The following is a 17,056-nucleotide window of genomic DNA, read 5'->3' on the forward strand; positions in this document are numbered from 1 at the left end:
ATCTCAAAGACACTTGGATCTTCCAACAAATAAATACAGGCAGGAATATAAAAATTGCACTATACTGTTATTATTCATTACTGAAACCACCATTAACAAAATGCTGTTATTCATTAGGACTGTTCTTAGACGTATCCCTCATTAACACAGCCTACAAAAGGCTTTCGAAATTTTATCAGGTTATGCAGCAACCTGTATTCCACGGGATAACCGAATTCACTATGGCCTCCCCACCAACTATGCTTACACCATAAGAAGCACAAAACCACATTCGGTAGCTTCAATTACCTAAAGAGTAAAGAAATAGAATACTGAGTTCCATATGTAAATAAACAGACTAAAGGAAGACCTTACTTCCAACGGGTATGTTATATGAAAGACTCCATGACTAACACTTCAAACATCTGAAGGCTACAACTTTCAGTGAGTAAGCCATATTACATATAACATATTATGTTATAAACAATAACATAAACTACATATGAAAATTTATCAAATAAAATTCTGTGTGGCAATATATAGATGGCAATGGGTATATTGAAATACCTGCTGCTATCATATGCTGATAGGACTTCTGGATAGCTGAAGGATTACAAAACTTTAATGAATCTACAACTGACTGTACTAGCAGTAACTCCTCCAATAACTGCTTGATATAATTTAATTAAAAGAAAATCCATACCTACGATCAGAAAAATGCATAATATCTTTAACAAGTATATTTCCAGATGACACACAGGGAAATATAAGCCAAATTATTTTTCTTTATGACAGGCAACTGGGTATTAGTGGAAAAAACAGGTAACAGCAAGGTAACAGTTATGTGACAGGTCAATTGACTAACCCCAAGGAGTCCTTTTCCTGTGTAAGAAATGGAAAAGGATGTAACAAGTAATATTTTTTAATCAATGATGCTTGTCTTGCTATAAAATGAACTTTGCAAAACAAAACCAAAAGGTTGTGGCACAGACAGCAGAGCCTGCATAGCCTTTGAGTTCTTGCCACTCCCTGACTGAGCTGCAAAACTAAGAAATCTGTCCATCAGATAGTCTACCAGCATCAGTAAAGATGTCAATAATGAATCCACTGCCAAGGCATTTAAGCTGGTGTGAGAACACTGGCATGCCTTTTCAGATCTCTGGCTCCTTCATCTCCTCAGATGAATGTTCCTACCAAACCACCTATCCACAGACTCCAACAATTGTTTGTAATAGTTGCTGGTGTAGTGCTAAAGAGGAGATTGAAACATTGGGCTCTGACAGGCTTAGAGAACAAATCCCCTACACACCAGAGGCCGCTCATGCATATAAATGATCTTTACTTTCTTTAAACAGGGTGGACAAAGGCTGTGATACAGATTTAGCAACTATTCAGCAAACCAACCAGCAACCTATTTTTAGGATAGAGTGGTGTAAACCATCATCATATGTCTTTTTTGCAAAAACCCACACACAAATTTAATGTCCCTTGTTCATAACTCAGGTTGAAAGACATTCTACTAAGACCACAGGAACAGTAAAGTAACAGGTAAAGTTACCAACAGATGGAAACCTACACCTTTTAATTTTACATAACCATGAATAATGAAATATCAAGGTCATTAATGTTTCATTACTCTTGATAATGTCATTGCCATCTAGTATTATAAAATTTATTTTTAAGAAAAAGTTTTCCTAAGCCCTAAAATTCAACCCCAAAAATTATGAGGCTGTTTTATCACTTTATTCTTGCCTTGGAATACTAAGGCAGGAAATATTCCCCATCTGAGGGAAACTAATAGCTGACACATCCTGCTGTGAAACCCAGTTTACCACCTCTGTAACTACATGTAAGCACAACCTAAAATCTTGTTTGTTTTCTTCCTTTGGGTACATTTACTGATATCTAAAAATTGTTAAAATATAGAATATATATGAAGAAAGCTGAAGGCTTTAATAAGCTAACAGTACAGCAGATGAAAACTTAATGGCATGATCTACTGTTGAAAACTTTGGCATGTGAAAAATTATGGGTTTCTCCAGTCTTTTGAAACTTTTCATTATCTTCTAAATGCAAGTACAGACTGGAACAACTACATACATGTTGAAAGCTTCCTTATCCCTTGATAATTACAAAAGAAAAATAGAAAGAATGGATTACTAATTAGTGTTTCAACTGTAATCAGTATTTCCTCTTGTAGTGGATCAGGTCTTTAATACAGGAAGATAACTCATGCATTGCTATTGGTAGCAATACGGTATTTGTCACTCTACAGTTTCTACATTATTTATAAGTTTAAAAATTAAGAAGCAGATAAACCAAACATTTGCAGATTCTTCTGCTTACATAGCCTGCCATTCTATACTAACTCAAATACTTGTTATGTCAAAGCATTTTATTTCCACACTGCAAGAGGTTCTACTCACACTTTTCATTTTGTGTTGGTGGAATTACTGCACTGTAAAGCAGTGCTAGGTGAGGGGAAAAAAAAAAGAAAGAAAGCAAGTATGCAGCTTTATTTTGAGGAGCCTGGAGTCAGGAACTGCATTCTGACTACGAATCACTGGCAGGACAGTTTCTACAATGACAAAATATTAAACAGCATAATTTACTACCTAATTGATTTAATTTAAGGACTTTTTCATCTGGCTGAGAAATTTTCTTTGTGGGAAAATAATCTGCATGGAAAAAAGGAAAGGGCTTCTTCGTTTTGCCTCTACCACAGAGGAGATGTTGGCTGTTGGGTAAATCAATACCTCCCAGCCTGTTAAATAAATTTAGTGGCAGCTGAACACAGAGTCAGAAATGCCACGATTAAGAGTCTTAAGTATGTTAGAAATTCAGTCAGACAGCTAGGCAAGCATAAAGGAAAGCAGCATAAGAGAAAAGCATAAGCGAAATCAGCTTTTCAAGTTTATTATAATTTTGGAAAAAGAAAAGGGATTGTGCAGGTGCAAGGAAAATTAAAGCATGCATATAATGGCCAGTCTTCGCGAACGAAGATTTGGGGAAAGGTCTTTTACCTTTCCAGCCTGCGCAATGGATTTTTTAGGTGAGACACAGCCTGCGCTGAACTGAGCCCACCCTTTAATCCTAAGGTTCATCTGCCGGGGCCAAGCAAGCTTGGACAATGGCAGTGAGGTCCTCAGGACGTAGGTTTGTTTAGAGTGACCTTCTCATAGATGGATGGCCTCACAGGGCTAACGAGCTACCATCTGCCCGGGGGACTTGGGATTCGAACCCGTGGTTGCAGCAGTGAGAGTCCTGCATGCTAACCACTAGGCCACCAGGGGTCCCCTAAAGCATGCATAAGCATAAACAACATGAACAAGACTGTGGCTTTTAAGAGATTTCACTCTACCTCTTTATTAGTGGAGGCCTCTGCTGTACTGCAGACATCCTGGTGATGTTGCCTACTTGATGATTCAGCACCCCGAGGTGAAGAGGAATCTGGAGATGGAGACTAGACATGGCAAGAAAATGAAATAATATTATAAGTGTCCAATGTAGAAATTCTTCTTTCATATTTTCCTCTAACTTGACAATCTCTAATCAAAGTAGAGACGAGGGGGAAAAAAGACAAAACAAGACAAACACTTAAAATGTTGTAACCCTTGCTTTTTATGATAATGATCACATTTCAATATCTCAGTGAACTTATTTTGAACAGTTAAAAGACACTTGTGTTTATTTGTCAGTAATGTATGAAATTAAGCAGTTGTGAAAACTGAAAGCTGTACTTGGTGGTAGGCAACACTCAGCCAAAAAGGGAGTCAAGTATTTTTGCCAGGTGAATGGAGGACCATCTGGTATTGGGATAACTATTTACTTTTACTGTCACCATTCAACTAAGCTGCAGTTACAGGACTTTCAGCTGCGGGAGTACATGACTGTGGCCTGCAGAAAAATGACTGAGCTTACTGAAGGCTGCAGACAATGCAGGCCAATGTCCTGAACTCTGACACTCCAAGAAAGAAAAAAGGTGAAGTCACTTAGCAGTAAGCTCTGGTGGGAGACAAGTGAGTTGACCCTACCAGAACACAGAGATTCAGCTAAAGATTACTTAGTTGTCAAACTTGGGAAAGTGAAGAAAAGACTGCAATTTCCCCACAAGCACACATGCTCTCAGGTATAATCACCTGAGGTGCTAAACTAATTTAAACTGAGCAGAGGGAGGCTGCAGTGGTTGTCCATAAATGTTATTCCATCATCTTACAAAACAACTTTTATAAGGACTTGTGAACATATTCAATGACTATTCAATACCATTGTAATCAAGGATTGTGATTCCTCATTCTAGATACAGTGCAAACTTGGAAGATATTCCACAGTTCATGCTATGATCTCAGTAATATACATGCTCTTTTGATCAAATTTCCTCATTTTTCTCTTTTCACCGTAAACAATTCAGTGAAGCAACTATCTATGTGATCCGCCAGCAAGTGTCTTGATAAAGGGGAAGAATGCTTTGGGAAAGGATATTCTAATCATAGACAATTCCTAATGAATGCTGGTGACACTAAAAAGCTGTAGCAAGGTATCTAAAGTACATAGCAGGGGGCCCTGGTATAGGGGTATGACACAGGAACACAGAGTATGGAATTAATGAAGGTGACTAAAATGAAAGAGTACAAAGCTTTAACCCAGCAGGCATTTTTAGAGACAGATTTTAAGGACATACCTGCAAAACATGTCTATGCAAGCCAAAATGTGAATCCTCAAAGGAAATTTAGCATTTAGCTATGCAAGCTGGATGTTTAACCCAACAGCCCTGGCATTCTACACTCTCCTTTGACACAAGGAGACCATGGCCCTAGCTTTGCTAACTCAGCAGTTCATCACAGATGGCAAAACAGTCAGCTGCTATTCTTCTCTTTTCATAAGCAATTACATGGCATGGCTTTTCTCTAAGCCAATGAGTCATACCAGAAAAGGGCTACATTTCCAGTGTTCTGAGCTGGCAGCAGCTCCAATCTAGGAGTGCCCTTGCGCTCTGCATCCACTCCAGCTGCAACATTGCATTCTATAAAACAGTGTACAAAATTAAAAAAAACCACCAAAACCAAACAACCAAAAACCCAAACCACTAAGTTTCTCTTGGATATGGAACAAAACAAGAAAACAAAACTCCCTTCTCCCTTTCTCTTTACACTCATTGCTCTAAAATGTCCATCTCAGATAATAACTAGGTATTAAAATTATAGTTAACTAACAAAGGCTTCCAAAGAGTTAAGATGCAATTCCTTACACATATATCTCCTAGGTAGAAGAGCAGTCCCTGCATCTCCCTGTATTTTGAATTACAACTGCAAGGCAAAAGGAGATGCAGCTGTGAAACCGTCCCTGACCAGATACAGCTGTGAAATGGTCCCTAGAATGCTGAGATGTGCTTGTGCCATCAGACTGAAGAACTGCTCATTGTACCTTGAGCATTCAAGTAGGGTCTGTGGACGAAATACAGGCTCATTTGGCTTGCTGTGCAATTACCAAAGTTGACAGTGCAACAACTGCAGAAATAGCAATTCTATTTACATATGGAAGTGTCTTCATAACACTCACATTCTTAATAGTTATGCAGTATTTTTGTGTTAGGATTAAATATAAAAGGCTCACAATACTATCAATCCAATAATGACATTCAGATATTGTAGGACTGAGCTTTAAACAGTAGAAAAAGAAACCAAGTTAAGCATCAAATGTTTCCACACACAAAAAAAATCTTTAGAAGGCCTGAAAGCTCTGATATTTATACACTGAAGGATAACAATTAATTATTTAAACCTGACATTTGGCATTAAGAAACTTTGCACCATTCAAAATGTACTAACAGTTACTCCAGTAGAACTACAAATACTTTTACTCTGCTATTTTCATTTACAAAGTATCAGAACCAAGCAACCATCAAAATTATCACAGGCTTTCTGTAGGCTCTGTTTCAATGTCTGCTCAAATACTTCTGGGGGGAAAAAAAGAAAACCAAAAACAAAACAAAAAACCCCACTCAAAACAAACAAAAAACCCCCAAAATCAAAACCAACCAATCAAACAGTACTCCCCAAACTACAAAACTGAAATATCAAACATCCTACAAAGTTTGCTACATGACATGAGAGTTATCATGTCCAAAAACATTTGTACAAAAAAGTTAAAACTTGGAAGAACAAACACTCATCTTCAACATCAAAATGCATTTTTAAAGGTACCATATATAATGTACAAAGAAAGAATGCAGTCACAGCAATAACAAGAAATATTTTGATAGATTGTAGTGGATAGACAACTTGCATAGCTGCTCTAAATAAAGTATAAAATAAAAACTTAGTGACTTCTCTGTTCTCATTAACAAAACAAGTTTTCAAAGCCTAACAAAAATGTCAGAACAAACACAGTAAGCTCATGTGAAGCATGCTGTTATTGGGTACAGAAGTCCATCAATGGAATTAGAATTTTTTTTTCTTAAGTGCATCAATAAAAAAGTGCTAGTTACCCCATTCTTCCTCTCCAGTATCTACTTACGTTTTTCTTACGATATTCAATCTGGTACATCCAAAAATTCTCCATCTCAATTTTGGTGTTGTTTGACTCTAACTAATGTGCAACCCACTCCGCCTGAGAAACCTTCCTTGCTACTGTGCAGAGAGATTTAGTAACAGAACTTGTAAAAGGAGAGGATTGTGTTACATCTAGCTTATCCAGGTCAATTCAGCTGTTTACTACATAGCTCATGAAGACATATGTAACTGACACTGAAGCATCTCTAAATACAAGCATTAGCTCTTGTTTTATAAAAGCAGTGTTGTTTTACATGCTTTTAGCAGCAGATTACCTGAAAAGAGTATAACTTTTGGGTCACATAATCACACACAAGGCTGGGACAGAGGGGATGAAATCATAGAATCATAGAGTCATAGAATATTTTCTCTTGGAAGGGACCCTAAGGTCATCTAGGTTCTACTGCCCCTAGATCAGCTTGCTCAAAGCCCTGTCCAACACTTGAACACTTCCAGGGATGCAGCATCCACAGCTGCTCTGGGCAAACTGTGCCAGTGCCTCACCACTCTCACAGCAAATAACTTTTTCCTTATATTTAATCTAAATCTACTCTCTGACAATTTGAAGCCATTCCCCTTGTCTATCACTGCATGCCCTCGTAAAACATCCCTCTCCCAGCCCTCTTGTAGTCCCTTTAGGTACTGAGAAGCTGCAGTAAGGTCTCCCCAGAGTCTTCTCTTCTCCACTCCAACTCTCTCAGGCTGTGTTCACAGAAGTGCTCCAGCCCTCTAATCATCTCCATGGCCTCCCTCTGAACTCACACCAGCAGGTCCACATCCTCCTTATGTCAGGGTTCCCAGAACTGGAATCAGTTCCAGGTGGGGTCTCATAAGAGCGGAGTAGAGAGGGAAAATTGCTTCCCTTGACCTGCTGGCCACACTGCTTTTGATGCAGCCCAGGATATGGTTGGCTTCCTGGGCTTCAAACGCAGCTCATGATCAATCTTTCACCCCCCAGTATCCTTGAGTCCTTTTCCGCAGGGCAGCCCTCAAGGACTTTTTTCTCCCAGTTTGTATTTGTGTTTGGGATTGCCCCAACCCAGGTGTAGGACCTTGAATCTGGCTTTATTGAACTTCATGAGGTTCTCACAGGTCCCCTTCTCAGGCCTGTCCAGGTCCCTCTGGATGGCATCCATTCCCTATCTTCAGCAAAATTCACTGAAGGTACAAAACTAGAGATTTTCATCTAAGCAGTGACTCTGTACCTCAGTCAAAGTCTTTGAAGAAAAATTCCTACCTGTTACTGTCATATTACTGTCTCAAATACAAAATAAAAATACAGCTAGGAAACGCAGAAGTTTAGATCTGACATAGAAAAGTTCAAGGGAGCAAACTATAAACATAACCAACAACATATGTAACTGAGCCTGCTAGGGCAAGATAGCCCTTTATTTTGCCCATTTCAAAGAGTCTCTTGGCCATGTGAGTCAGTAGCAGTAACCACGCAGTACCCCACTTTTTGAGCTGGTAACTTCTCTTTGAATAAAATCTTATGCTGTATGGACTCTGGTTGTCCATCAGGCCATATACATACGCTATGTAGGTAAGGTCTGTCCAGCACCATGCATGCTGGATGGAAGACTGGCAGTATAGCAAGGCTCCTGGCAGCTGGATGCTTCTCTTCTCTTGAGTATGGACTTCCTTAGCTGTACTTCCACTTGAACTTCCAGTAACAATGCAGTTTCATGCGTTAGTTTGAAAAAAATCAGTGTGGATCTCTCCTGTGTTTTCAAAAGGTTTTAACTGCAACAAGTATGGTTCTAGTTTTCAACAGCACAGAAAAATCCCCTGAAATTACTTTCATCTTTCAATAATTAAAAAACCTAAAAACCAAAAAAATATTCAAGAGGTTATGTATCCAGTGCTCAATGTAATTTAAAAGCCTGTAACTCATCTGGGAGTGTTTGTCCTCAAGCAGACTAATTGATAAATTTAAGCTTTCTTCTGTGTGACTGATGAATAAAACTCTTTTTGTATTGGTTTGGTTTTTTAATGACTTTTGGTTTCAGGCTTTTGAGACTTTTTTTCCATATAAACTTAAATCTGTGGTCTCGTAGATGACAGAAAGGTGACCTGTAGTCTGTGTGCTCAATCAATAGTCTCAAAAGGTCTGCTCAGAAAAAACCCCACACAATATACTATCACTATAAGCTCATCTTTACTTCAATTCTTTCCTTTCTCTTTTCCCCCCCTCTTAGTTCATCTATTACTGAAGCATGTTTAATTATTTAGAAAACTTCTCTATGGCCTTTTTAATAATTCATTACTCTTGCTGTGGAAAAAGTGAAGCAAATTCATCTCCATGCAAACACTTCACTTCTGGAGTCGTAAGAACTGAGAAAATCCCGCAATTGAGAACTCAAAGGTTGAAATAAAACATATGTAACCAAAAACAACAGAGAAGCAAAACAATGCAGCTCAGTTCTGTTCTATCTGGAAGGCTTGTCTTTAGCTCTACATTTCTACTTCACAAATCTAAACTACCCATGTATGTGGTTTTACTTTATATTAGGGTTTATTCTAACATCACACCACCTCTAGTGTCTGCAAAGGAACAGAGACTGTGAACACCAGTGACCAGGGCTTTGCAAAACCGAAGTCTTGGCATGCAGAACAAATCATGCCCTGCAGGTCAGCAGAACTCGGCTTTCAGATCTATAGCCCCACAGACAGCTGAATAGACCTCAGAAAAAGGTCATGGTGTCTAGTTCTTAAAGGCCCTCCAAACCACTGTTTCCTCCTGATTATGGCAGAAGTGAAGAAGGCAGCCTGTTTTTATTCTCTTTAAATCACAGCCCAAAAAATTCTACTTGAGTTTTTACGCCTTTCAGTGCTTTTCTTATCAGGTCTCTGGACTCCTGTAACTAAGCCAGCCACTCTTCTCAAAGCCCTACAACATTTGAGAGTCCCTTCTTAAGACCTGCCATGCAGTTTAAACACCAGAATATTTCATTGCATTTTGAATTATCTGCTATGCAAAACTACACTCTTTTCCACTCTTTTCATCCTCAAGTCCAGATCGTGCATTGCATGTCTTCTATTTAGACCTTTAAACACCACAGTTTCTGTGCTTGGCTAGGTGCATTCACTGCAAGTTTCCAGTGGAGAATCTGACAGGTAAGAATGATGAGCAAGAGCTGCCTAAATGAGATATGGGCCTTCCCTTCCAATGAGGTAACTGTGTGCATCTAGAAGAACATATTTTCCTGAAGGGTCTCCTGCTTCACTGCTCTTGGGCACATGCATACCACAAACTCCATGCTTGAAACTTTTCATAGCTCTAGCTACAAACTTTATTCACTGTGGTGGAAAGGTTAAGAGAACTGGGATTGTTTAGCCTGGAAAAGAGAAGGCTTCAGAGTGACCTAATTGCAGCTTTCCAGTACCTGAAGGGAACCTAAAAAAAAACCTGCAGAGGGGCTACAAGAGCATGTAGTGACAGGACAAGGGGGAATTGCTTGAAACTGAAAGAGGGCAGGTCTAGATCACGTATTAGGAAGAAATTATTTCCTGTGAGGCTGGTGAGACACTGAAACAGGTTGCCCAGAGAAGCTGTGGATGCCCCATCCCTAGAAGTGTTCAAGGTCAGGCTGGATGTGGTTCTGAGCAAGCTGGTCTAGTGGAAGGTGTCCCTGCCCATAGCAGGAGGCTTGGAACAAAATCTTTAAGGTCCCTTCCAACCCAAGCCATTCTACAATTCCATGATTCTATGAGTGAACAAAATCCCCCCCATTTCACACTCAGAAAACAACCTAACTGCATTTCCATGGTCTTTTCCATCACAGGTCAGTTTCCTGATGTCACACTTCTTGCAGCTCTAACTGCCATTGTATTTGAAAAAGAGATCCTTGTGAGGCCATATCCAAGTGATGGTCTGTTTTGGTTTAAAAAGTTTGTGATAAACAGACTTGAGAAAGATATGTCAATTGTACACATCTCATATGTGTGGCAAACACAAAAAAACCCTCTTACTGGCTTTATTCAAAAGACACTGAGGATTTTTCAGCTTTTATCAAATACACAACTCCCTTCCCACAAGCTACATGTCCAGACCATCTCTTATTCAAGAGAAAGCACACGTCACTAAACCAGGGTGAACAAGGCACATGGCAGCTAATACTCTGGATTGTTAAATATTAAACAGGTAGCTCTGTACACTATTTATTTATTCACAGAAGCCAGCTACCTGTCTCCTACATAACAGGACTACCAGAGTTTATTACGACAGAATAATCCATGGGCTGTGAGAAATTTTCTTTTTCATGTATCTACCAAGCATTTCTTTTGAGGAGAAATACATAGGAATGACTCATATTCCTGGCAGGTTACCTGTGAATAAACCTGAAATCAGGACATCTTAAGTGCAAATGGATAGAGTGATCTGTATCTTTCTTACCATCACAGTCATTGCATGTCTTTCCTAACAGTCCCAAACTATACCCAGTTGCAGGTTAACAGAATATTTCTGGGTTGTTAGCTTCTCAAAATAGTCTCTGGACACTTCCAATTGGTATTCTACCAAGCATTCTGCTGTGAATGTATCACTCAAATGCTCAGCATTGGGGAGTAAAAGTCACTTTCTTGCAAAAAAAGGCAAAAGTGGTTGTATCTAATGAGTCTCAACTGAAATTTTCTGACTCCCTGGCTTCATTGGTCTCCAGTGGAGAGCTCCTAGCTAAATAAAAAGTGACTGCTATTTCAATCTAAAGAGGTCTTATCAGCTTCAATATCATACGATTAAAAACACAAAAGTATTACAAATATTTTCAAGTAAGTTCTATCTCTAAAAGGAAAGTTGTTTTGCTAAAAAATATAAGGACAATTTTCAAAGTAGACCTGCAAAATAACTGAAGGTAATAAAGGCATCCAATTTGCATTATTTATCTGCAGCTCCTTGATATTTCCAAGGTAAGAAAATAGTGTCTGCCTAAAGACAAAAACAGTCTTACTTCAAGGTCAGTGTTACAAATCAGAAAGAAAAACATCTTTGGCATATGTGGTTGGCACAAATTAGTTGGCCTCAGCTCCTGTCCTCTTTTTTCTCAAGAGAGACAGAAATAAAATTTATGATTAGATGAATGGGCTTCAACTATATTTTTATTACAATTGACCACTCATGGTCACTTAGTCAAGACAACCTGGTTTTGCCCAACTTAAAGCTACACAATTCTACAAATGCTTTGTTAAGGAAAGCAGACTGTTCCTGAGTTGCGAACTGAATTAAAGAATCCAGTAAAGCAAATACATACCTCATCTTCAGGGAAAACCAAAATTCCTACACAGACCCAAGTCCCTTCTACAACATGTCTTTCCCTCAATCTGCTATAGATCTTCTAAAATATTTGCCCAATTCACTTCCTCGCTCCAAGAACACAGATTGTCTGTACATCTACAACCATCATTTATCTTTTCACTGAGCTATACTGTCATTATAGATCACTGTTTTGATTGCAGCCAGCCCTGAAAATCTCAGTAGGGTTCTTATCTGACTTGCTGTGGAAAATATCAGACAAGAAACTAACTTTTGGTGCAAAATGGGAACCCCTGTGTACTTCAATATCTAATCTATGCAGAGACCAACAGAAACACCTGTTTTGTCACTGTATCAGCATACCAGGCTGAGTTGCATCAGCATATCTTAGAACAGTTAAATTCTGCGAAATGCAGATAGATTTTGTAGAGCAGCTGAAGCACCTTCAGGAAGGACTTGGTGCTCTCAGGATCCTCAGCCTAATGTCACAGAGACCATCATGGTACTTCGTGTTACAATCAATCAGGAAGCAATAGGAAGTTCTTTGATCCTCCAAGCAAAGTCAGTCATGGCTAGGCTTCGTGAACGAAGATTTGGGAAGGGCTCTACCCACGTTTTTTGCAAGCGCGTTGGTGGCTAAAAAGGCCAATACGAGATAGACATGTCCGGTTGCAAAAGACACAGCAGAAAGACTCCTTAGATGGTATATTCTGCAAGGCTCGATTCTTTCTGCGTTGTCTTTTCTCCTCAAGGGTGATCCTGCGTGCCTTCTCAAAAGCATCAGCAGCGTTATAAATGGTGTGTCTCCAGGCCTCCCGATTAGAGGCCAGAGTAGACCAGTTATGGTGATCAATATGCCCGAGGCTGAGTTGTTGCTTCAGGGAGTCCTTGTATCTTTTCTTCGGAGCTCCTCTCTTGCGGCAGCCGGTGGCAAGTTCACCATAAAGCAGGATCTTAGGGAGGCGGTGGTCCTTCATCCTGGAGACGTGCCCTGCCCAACGCAGCTGTGTTCTCAGTAACATGGCCTCAATACTTGTGATTGCTGCCTGTTCAAGAACAGATGTATTGGTCACATAATCTGACCAGTGGATGTTCAGGATTGTACGGAGGCAGCGTTGATGGAAGCGTTCTAGGAGACGCAGGTGGTGGCGGTAGATGACCCATGATTCGGAACCATATAAAAGAGTAGACAGCACTATGGCTCTGTAAACACTGATCTTGGTACTTTTCTTCAAGTGTTTATTACGCCATACTCTTTTATGGAGTTTTCCAAAGGCACTATATGCCTTCGCTAACCTATTGTCTATCTCCCCGTCGATCTTACCATCTGAGGAGATGAGGCTGCCTAAGTAATTAAACTGTTGGACTGATTTGAGTTCTGACTGGCCGATGGTGATGTGGGGATGATGGAGGACTTCCTGAGGTGCAGGTTGATGGAGAACTTCTGTCTTCTTTAAACTGACTTCCAGCCCAAAGAGCTCAGCAGCATCTGCAAAGCAGGATGTTAAACGCTGCAGGGCTGCTTCTGTGTGGGCAACAAGGGCAGCGTCATCAGCGTAAAGCAGCTCCCAGACAAGATGGTTTAGGGTCTTAGTGTGGGCCTTCAGTCGCCTTAGGTTGAATAGGCTTCCATCAGTATGATATCGAATGTAAATACCGTCCTGATCATCGAGGTCTGCCGTGGCCCTTTGGAGCATCATGCTGAAAAAGACTGTGAATAAGGTAGGAGCGAGAACGCAGCCTTGTTTCACACCATTCTTTATTAGAAAGGGCTCAGAAAGTGTGTTGCCATATCTGACTTGGCCGTGCTGATCCTCATGAAGTGAGATGATCATTTTAAGGAACTTGGAGGGACAACCTAAACGTTCCAAAATCTGCCACAGACCTTTTCTGCTCACAGTATCGAAAACCTTGGTGAGGTCGACAAAGGTTACATAGAGACCTTTGTTCTGTTCCCTACACTTCTCTTGCAGTTGTCTGAGAACAAATATCATGTCTGTGGTGCTCCTGTTGGCTCTGAAGCCACACTGACTTTCAGGTAGAATTTCTTCTGCTATAGCGGGTATTAGTCTGTTCAGGAGTATTCTTGCCAAGATTTTGCCAGCAATGGAGAGCAGAGTAATACCACGGTAATTTGAGCAATCTGATTTAGTACCTTTCTTCTTATACAAGGTGATGATGACTGCATCACGAAGGTCTGAAGGTAGTTCGCCTAGTTCCCAACAGCGCACCACAAGCTCATGAAATTTAGCATGGAGTGCAAGGCCCCCATGTTTCCAGACTTCGGGTGGAATTCCATCAACCCCAGCTGCCTTGCCAATTTTCACCTGCTGTATGGCCTTGAGGGTTTCTCCTAAAGTGGGAGCAGTATCCAATTCGAATTTCACCGGTTGTTGTGTGATGGATTGAATTGCTGAGTCTTGTACTACACGGTTGGTACTGAAAAGAGTCTGAAAGTGTTCAGACCATCGATTCAGAATGGAGGTTTTATCTGTCAGAAGCGTTTGACCATCTGCACTGAGTAGTGGGCTTTGGACTTGGTACGTAGGCCCATATGCTGTTTTCAGGGCCTCATAGAATCCTTTGTGATCCCCTGTATCTGCACATAGTTGAGTTTTTGCAGCTAGATCGGTCCACCACTTGTTCTGGATGTCACGGAGTTTCTGCTGAAGCTTGCTGCATGCAAGACGAAAGGGTATTTTTCTTGCGTAACAAGATGGCAGTGCGAGGTGTGCTTGGTGGGCGGTTCTCTTCTTCCTCAACAATTCCTGGATTTCTTGATTGTTTTCATCAAACCAGTCCTTGTTCTTCTTGAGGCAGAACCCTAAGGATTCTTCAGAGGATTGCAGGATGCAGCTTTTAATATGATGCCAAATTGTTTCAGGAGAGGAATCTGCAGGATTTGTGGGATGGTTTTCGAGCCTGGTTTGAAGATTTGTCTGGAATCTTTCTCTTACTGTGGCTGATTGGAGATCGTTAACTTAAAGTCTTCTCCTTGGGATGCTGCCCCTTTTGGGTTTGAATTTGAGAATGAAGTTGAGTTTACAGCGCACAAGCCGATGGTCTGTTTGACATTCTGCGCTGGGCATCACGCGGGAGTGGAGGACATTGCGGACATCTCTCCGTCGCACCAAGACATAATCAATGAGGTGCCAATGCTTAGACCTGGGGTGCATCCAGGTTGTCTTCAGACTATTTTTCTGCTGAAAGATAGTATTAGTTATGGTAAGCTGTTGCTCTGCACAGAATTCTAGCAGAAGTCGACCATTATCATTGCAGTTTCCAACACCATGCTTGCCTAGTATTCCTTTCCATGCTTCAAAATTCTTACCTACTCTGGCGTTGAAATCACCAAGGATAATGATCTTATCATCTGCGGGCACCTTTTGGGTAAGGCAGCGCAGGTCAGTGTAAAATTTATCTTTTTCAGCAGGGTCAGCTTGGAGAGTTGGGGCGTATATACTAAAGATGACAACGTGTTGGTTGTTGTGGAGTGGAAGGCGTAGGGAGATAATGCGGTCAGAGTGACCTGTCGGCAGATTTTCGAGTTTAGGGACAATAGAGATTTTGATCATGAAACCGACACCTGAGAGATGTTTTTCGGTTCTGGGCTTACCTGACCAAAAGAGTGTGTAACCGGCACCATGTTCTCTGAGGCTGCCTTCCTCGTGAAGGCGAACTTCACTGAGAGCAGCAATGTCGATGTTGAGACGAGCCAGTTCATGGGCAATTAGGGCAGAACGTCGCTCAGGACGTCCGCTATTCGCAGAATCGAGCATGGTTCTGATGTTCCAACATGCTAGAGTTAGTTTAGGTACACCTTTGGAGGCAGGTGCATGCCTTTGTCTTTTGCTCTTTGTGCGACCGCATTGGAAGAAGATGCCCGTTGGTCTGCGGTTAACCAACCGGGTGAAGGTGGAGATGAGCTTTGTTTAGGCCACCTTTTCTAGGCCCCTCTCCGAGTGGAGCAAGCAGTGCTGTCCTTGAAAAGGCTGCTTGGTCGTTCAGGGTGCTGCCCCAAGAGACTGTCATCTCCGTCAGTCTCAAATGACCAATATCCTGAACCGCCTGCATGCAGGGTTGAGTCTGCGGCTCCCAGTGCATCTTTCACCTACCGTTTCGACCCTCGCCCGTCGCTGCAGGACTTTTTGCATGTGGGTAAAGCCTTCAAGCCTGCGCAATGGATTTTTTAGGTGAGATGCAGTATGCGCGGAACTGAACCCACCCTTTAACCCTGAGGTTCATCTGCCAGGGCCAAGAGAGCTTGGACGGTGGCAGCGAGGTCCTCAGGACGTAGGTTTGATTAGAGTGACCTTCTCTTAGATGGATGGCCTTACAGGGCTAAGCGAGCTCCATCTGCCCGGGTTTGAGATTAGAGTTGTCCTTCTCCTAGGATGATTGCCAGAAGGCTAACGAGCTCATCCTGCCCAAGAATGTAATGTATCTGACCCTACGGTTTTGACCTGTCTGGCATGGGTGACCCTACCGAAGGCATGTACTATCGCCAGCATAGCTTGCAACCACCTAGGGGCACACATGGTCTGTGCCTGTCAGAGCGATCTGGGCAAGTCCCTCCCACCCCACTATCACCTAACTATACACAATCTCAAGGAGACACCCAGGAACAACCCCCGCCCTGTCCACCCCTTCAGGACGCAACAGAGCAAAGCAGACACATCCAGAACATGCCGAAGCTGTGCAGCAGCCACAGGTGAGCCAAAACCAAACAGACAAACAAAGCAACCAACCAACCCCCCCCCTCATCCAAGGCTGGGGTGCCTATCAAGGCCCCAGCCTGGCCGGGACCCCCATCACTGTAAAGGAACCCCACTATCCAACCTGACCATATCCTTCCTTCACTGTGTTACCACATATCATCAGGTGCACTCCTCACCTGTGACACTTGATACAGGACTGCCCTGCTCTACCTCCTGCAAGTCGGAGGACCCCCACGGCCTGCTCGATACCCCTCCCCTCTCCTCCCCCCCCTTCCCCTGAACCCCCATCCTCCCTCCTCGCCTCCCCCATTCCCCCCATCAAACCCCTCCCCCCCAAACCTGGAACGGCAAACCTGAGTGTGCTCCGAAGCTGTCCTCTCCTCCATGGGGGTGCAGCTCCGGCCTGCGAGGCTCCCCCATTCTCCCCTTCTCCGGCGGTGGTTGAGACAGGGGAGTAAACCGCGCACGCGGCGCCTAGGGCTCCCAGGACGCCTCCACACACCCATGCGGAGCGGGGGGGCGACCCGAGGCTCCCGGGACGCCTCCACACACCCATG

General features: G+C 42.0%; 1 protein-coding gene across 4 annotated transcripts in view; it reads right to left on the bottom strand.

Annotated features, from left to right (window-relative positions):
• The window catches only part of APBA1 (amyloid beta precursor protein binding family A member 1), an 84,746-nt gene that overhangs the window by 22,586 nt on the left and 45,104 nt on the right, over window positions 1–17,056 (bottom strand). For all 4 annotated transcript variants that reach the window (XM_027709407.1, XM_027709404.1, XM_027709406.1 and 1 more), the window contains one exon: window positions 3,341–3,442. In XM_027709407.1, coding sequence (XP_027565208.1) covers window positions 3,341–3,442 — 102 coding nt within the window. The remainder of the gene's footprint in view (window positions 1–3,340; window positions 3,443–17,056) is intronic.

The sequence above is a fragment of the Neopelma chrysocephalum genome, unplaced genomic scaffold (genome assembly GCF_003984885.1).
Source record: "Neopelma chrysocephalum unplaced genomic scaffold, ASM398488v2 Primary Assembly neopelma1_96778, whole genome shotgun sequence".
In the NCBI taxonomy this organism is placed as follows: domain Eukaryota; kingdom Metazoa; phylum Chordata; class Aves; order Passeriformes; family Pipridae; genus Neopelma; species Neopelma chrysocephalum.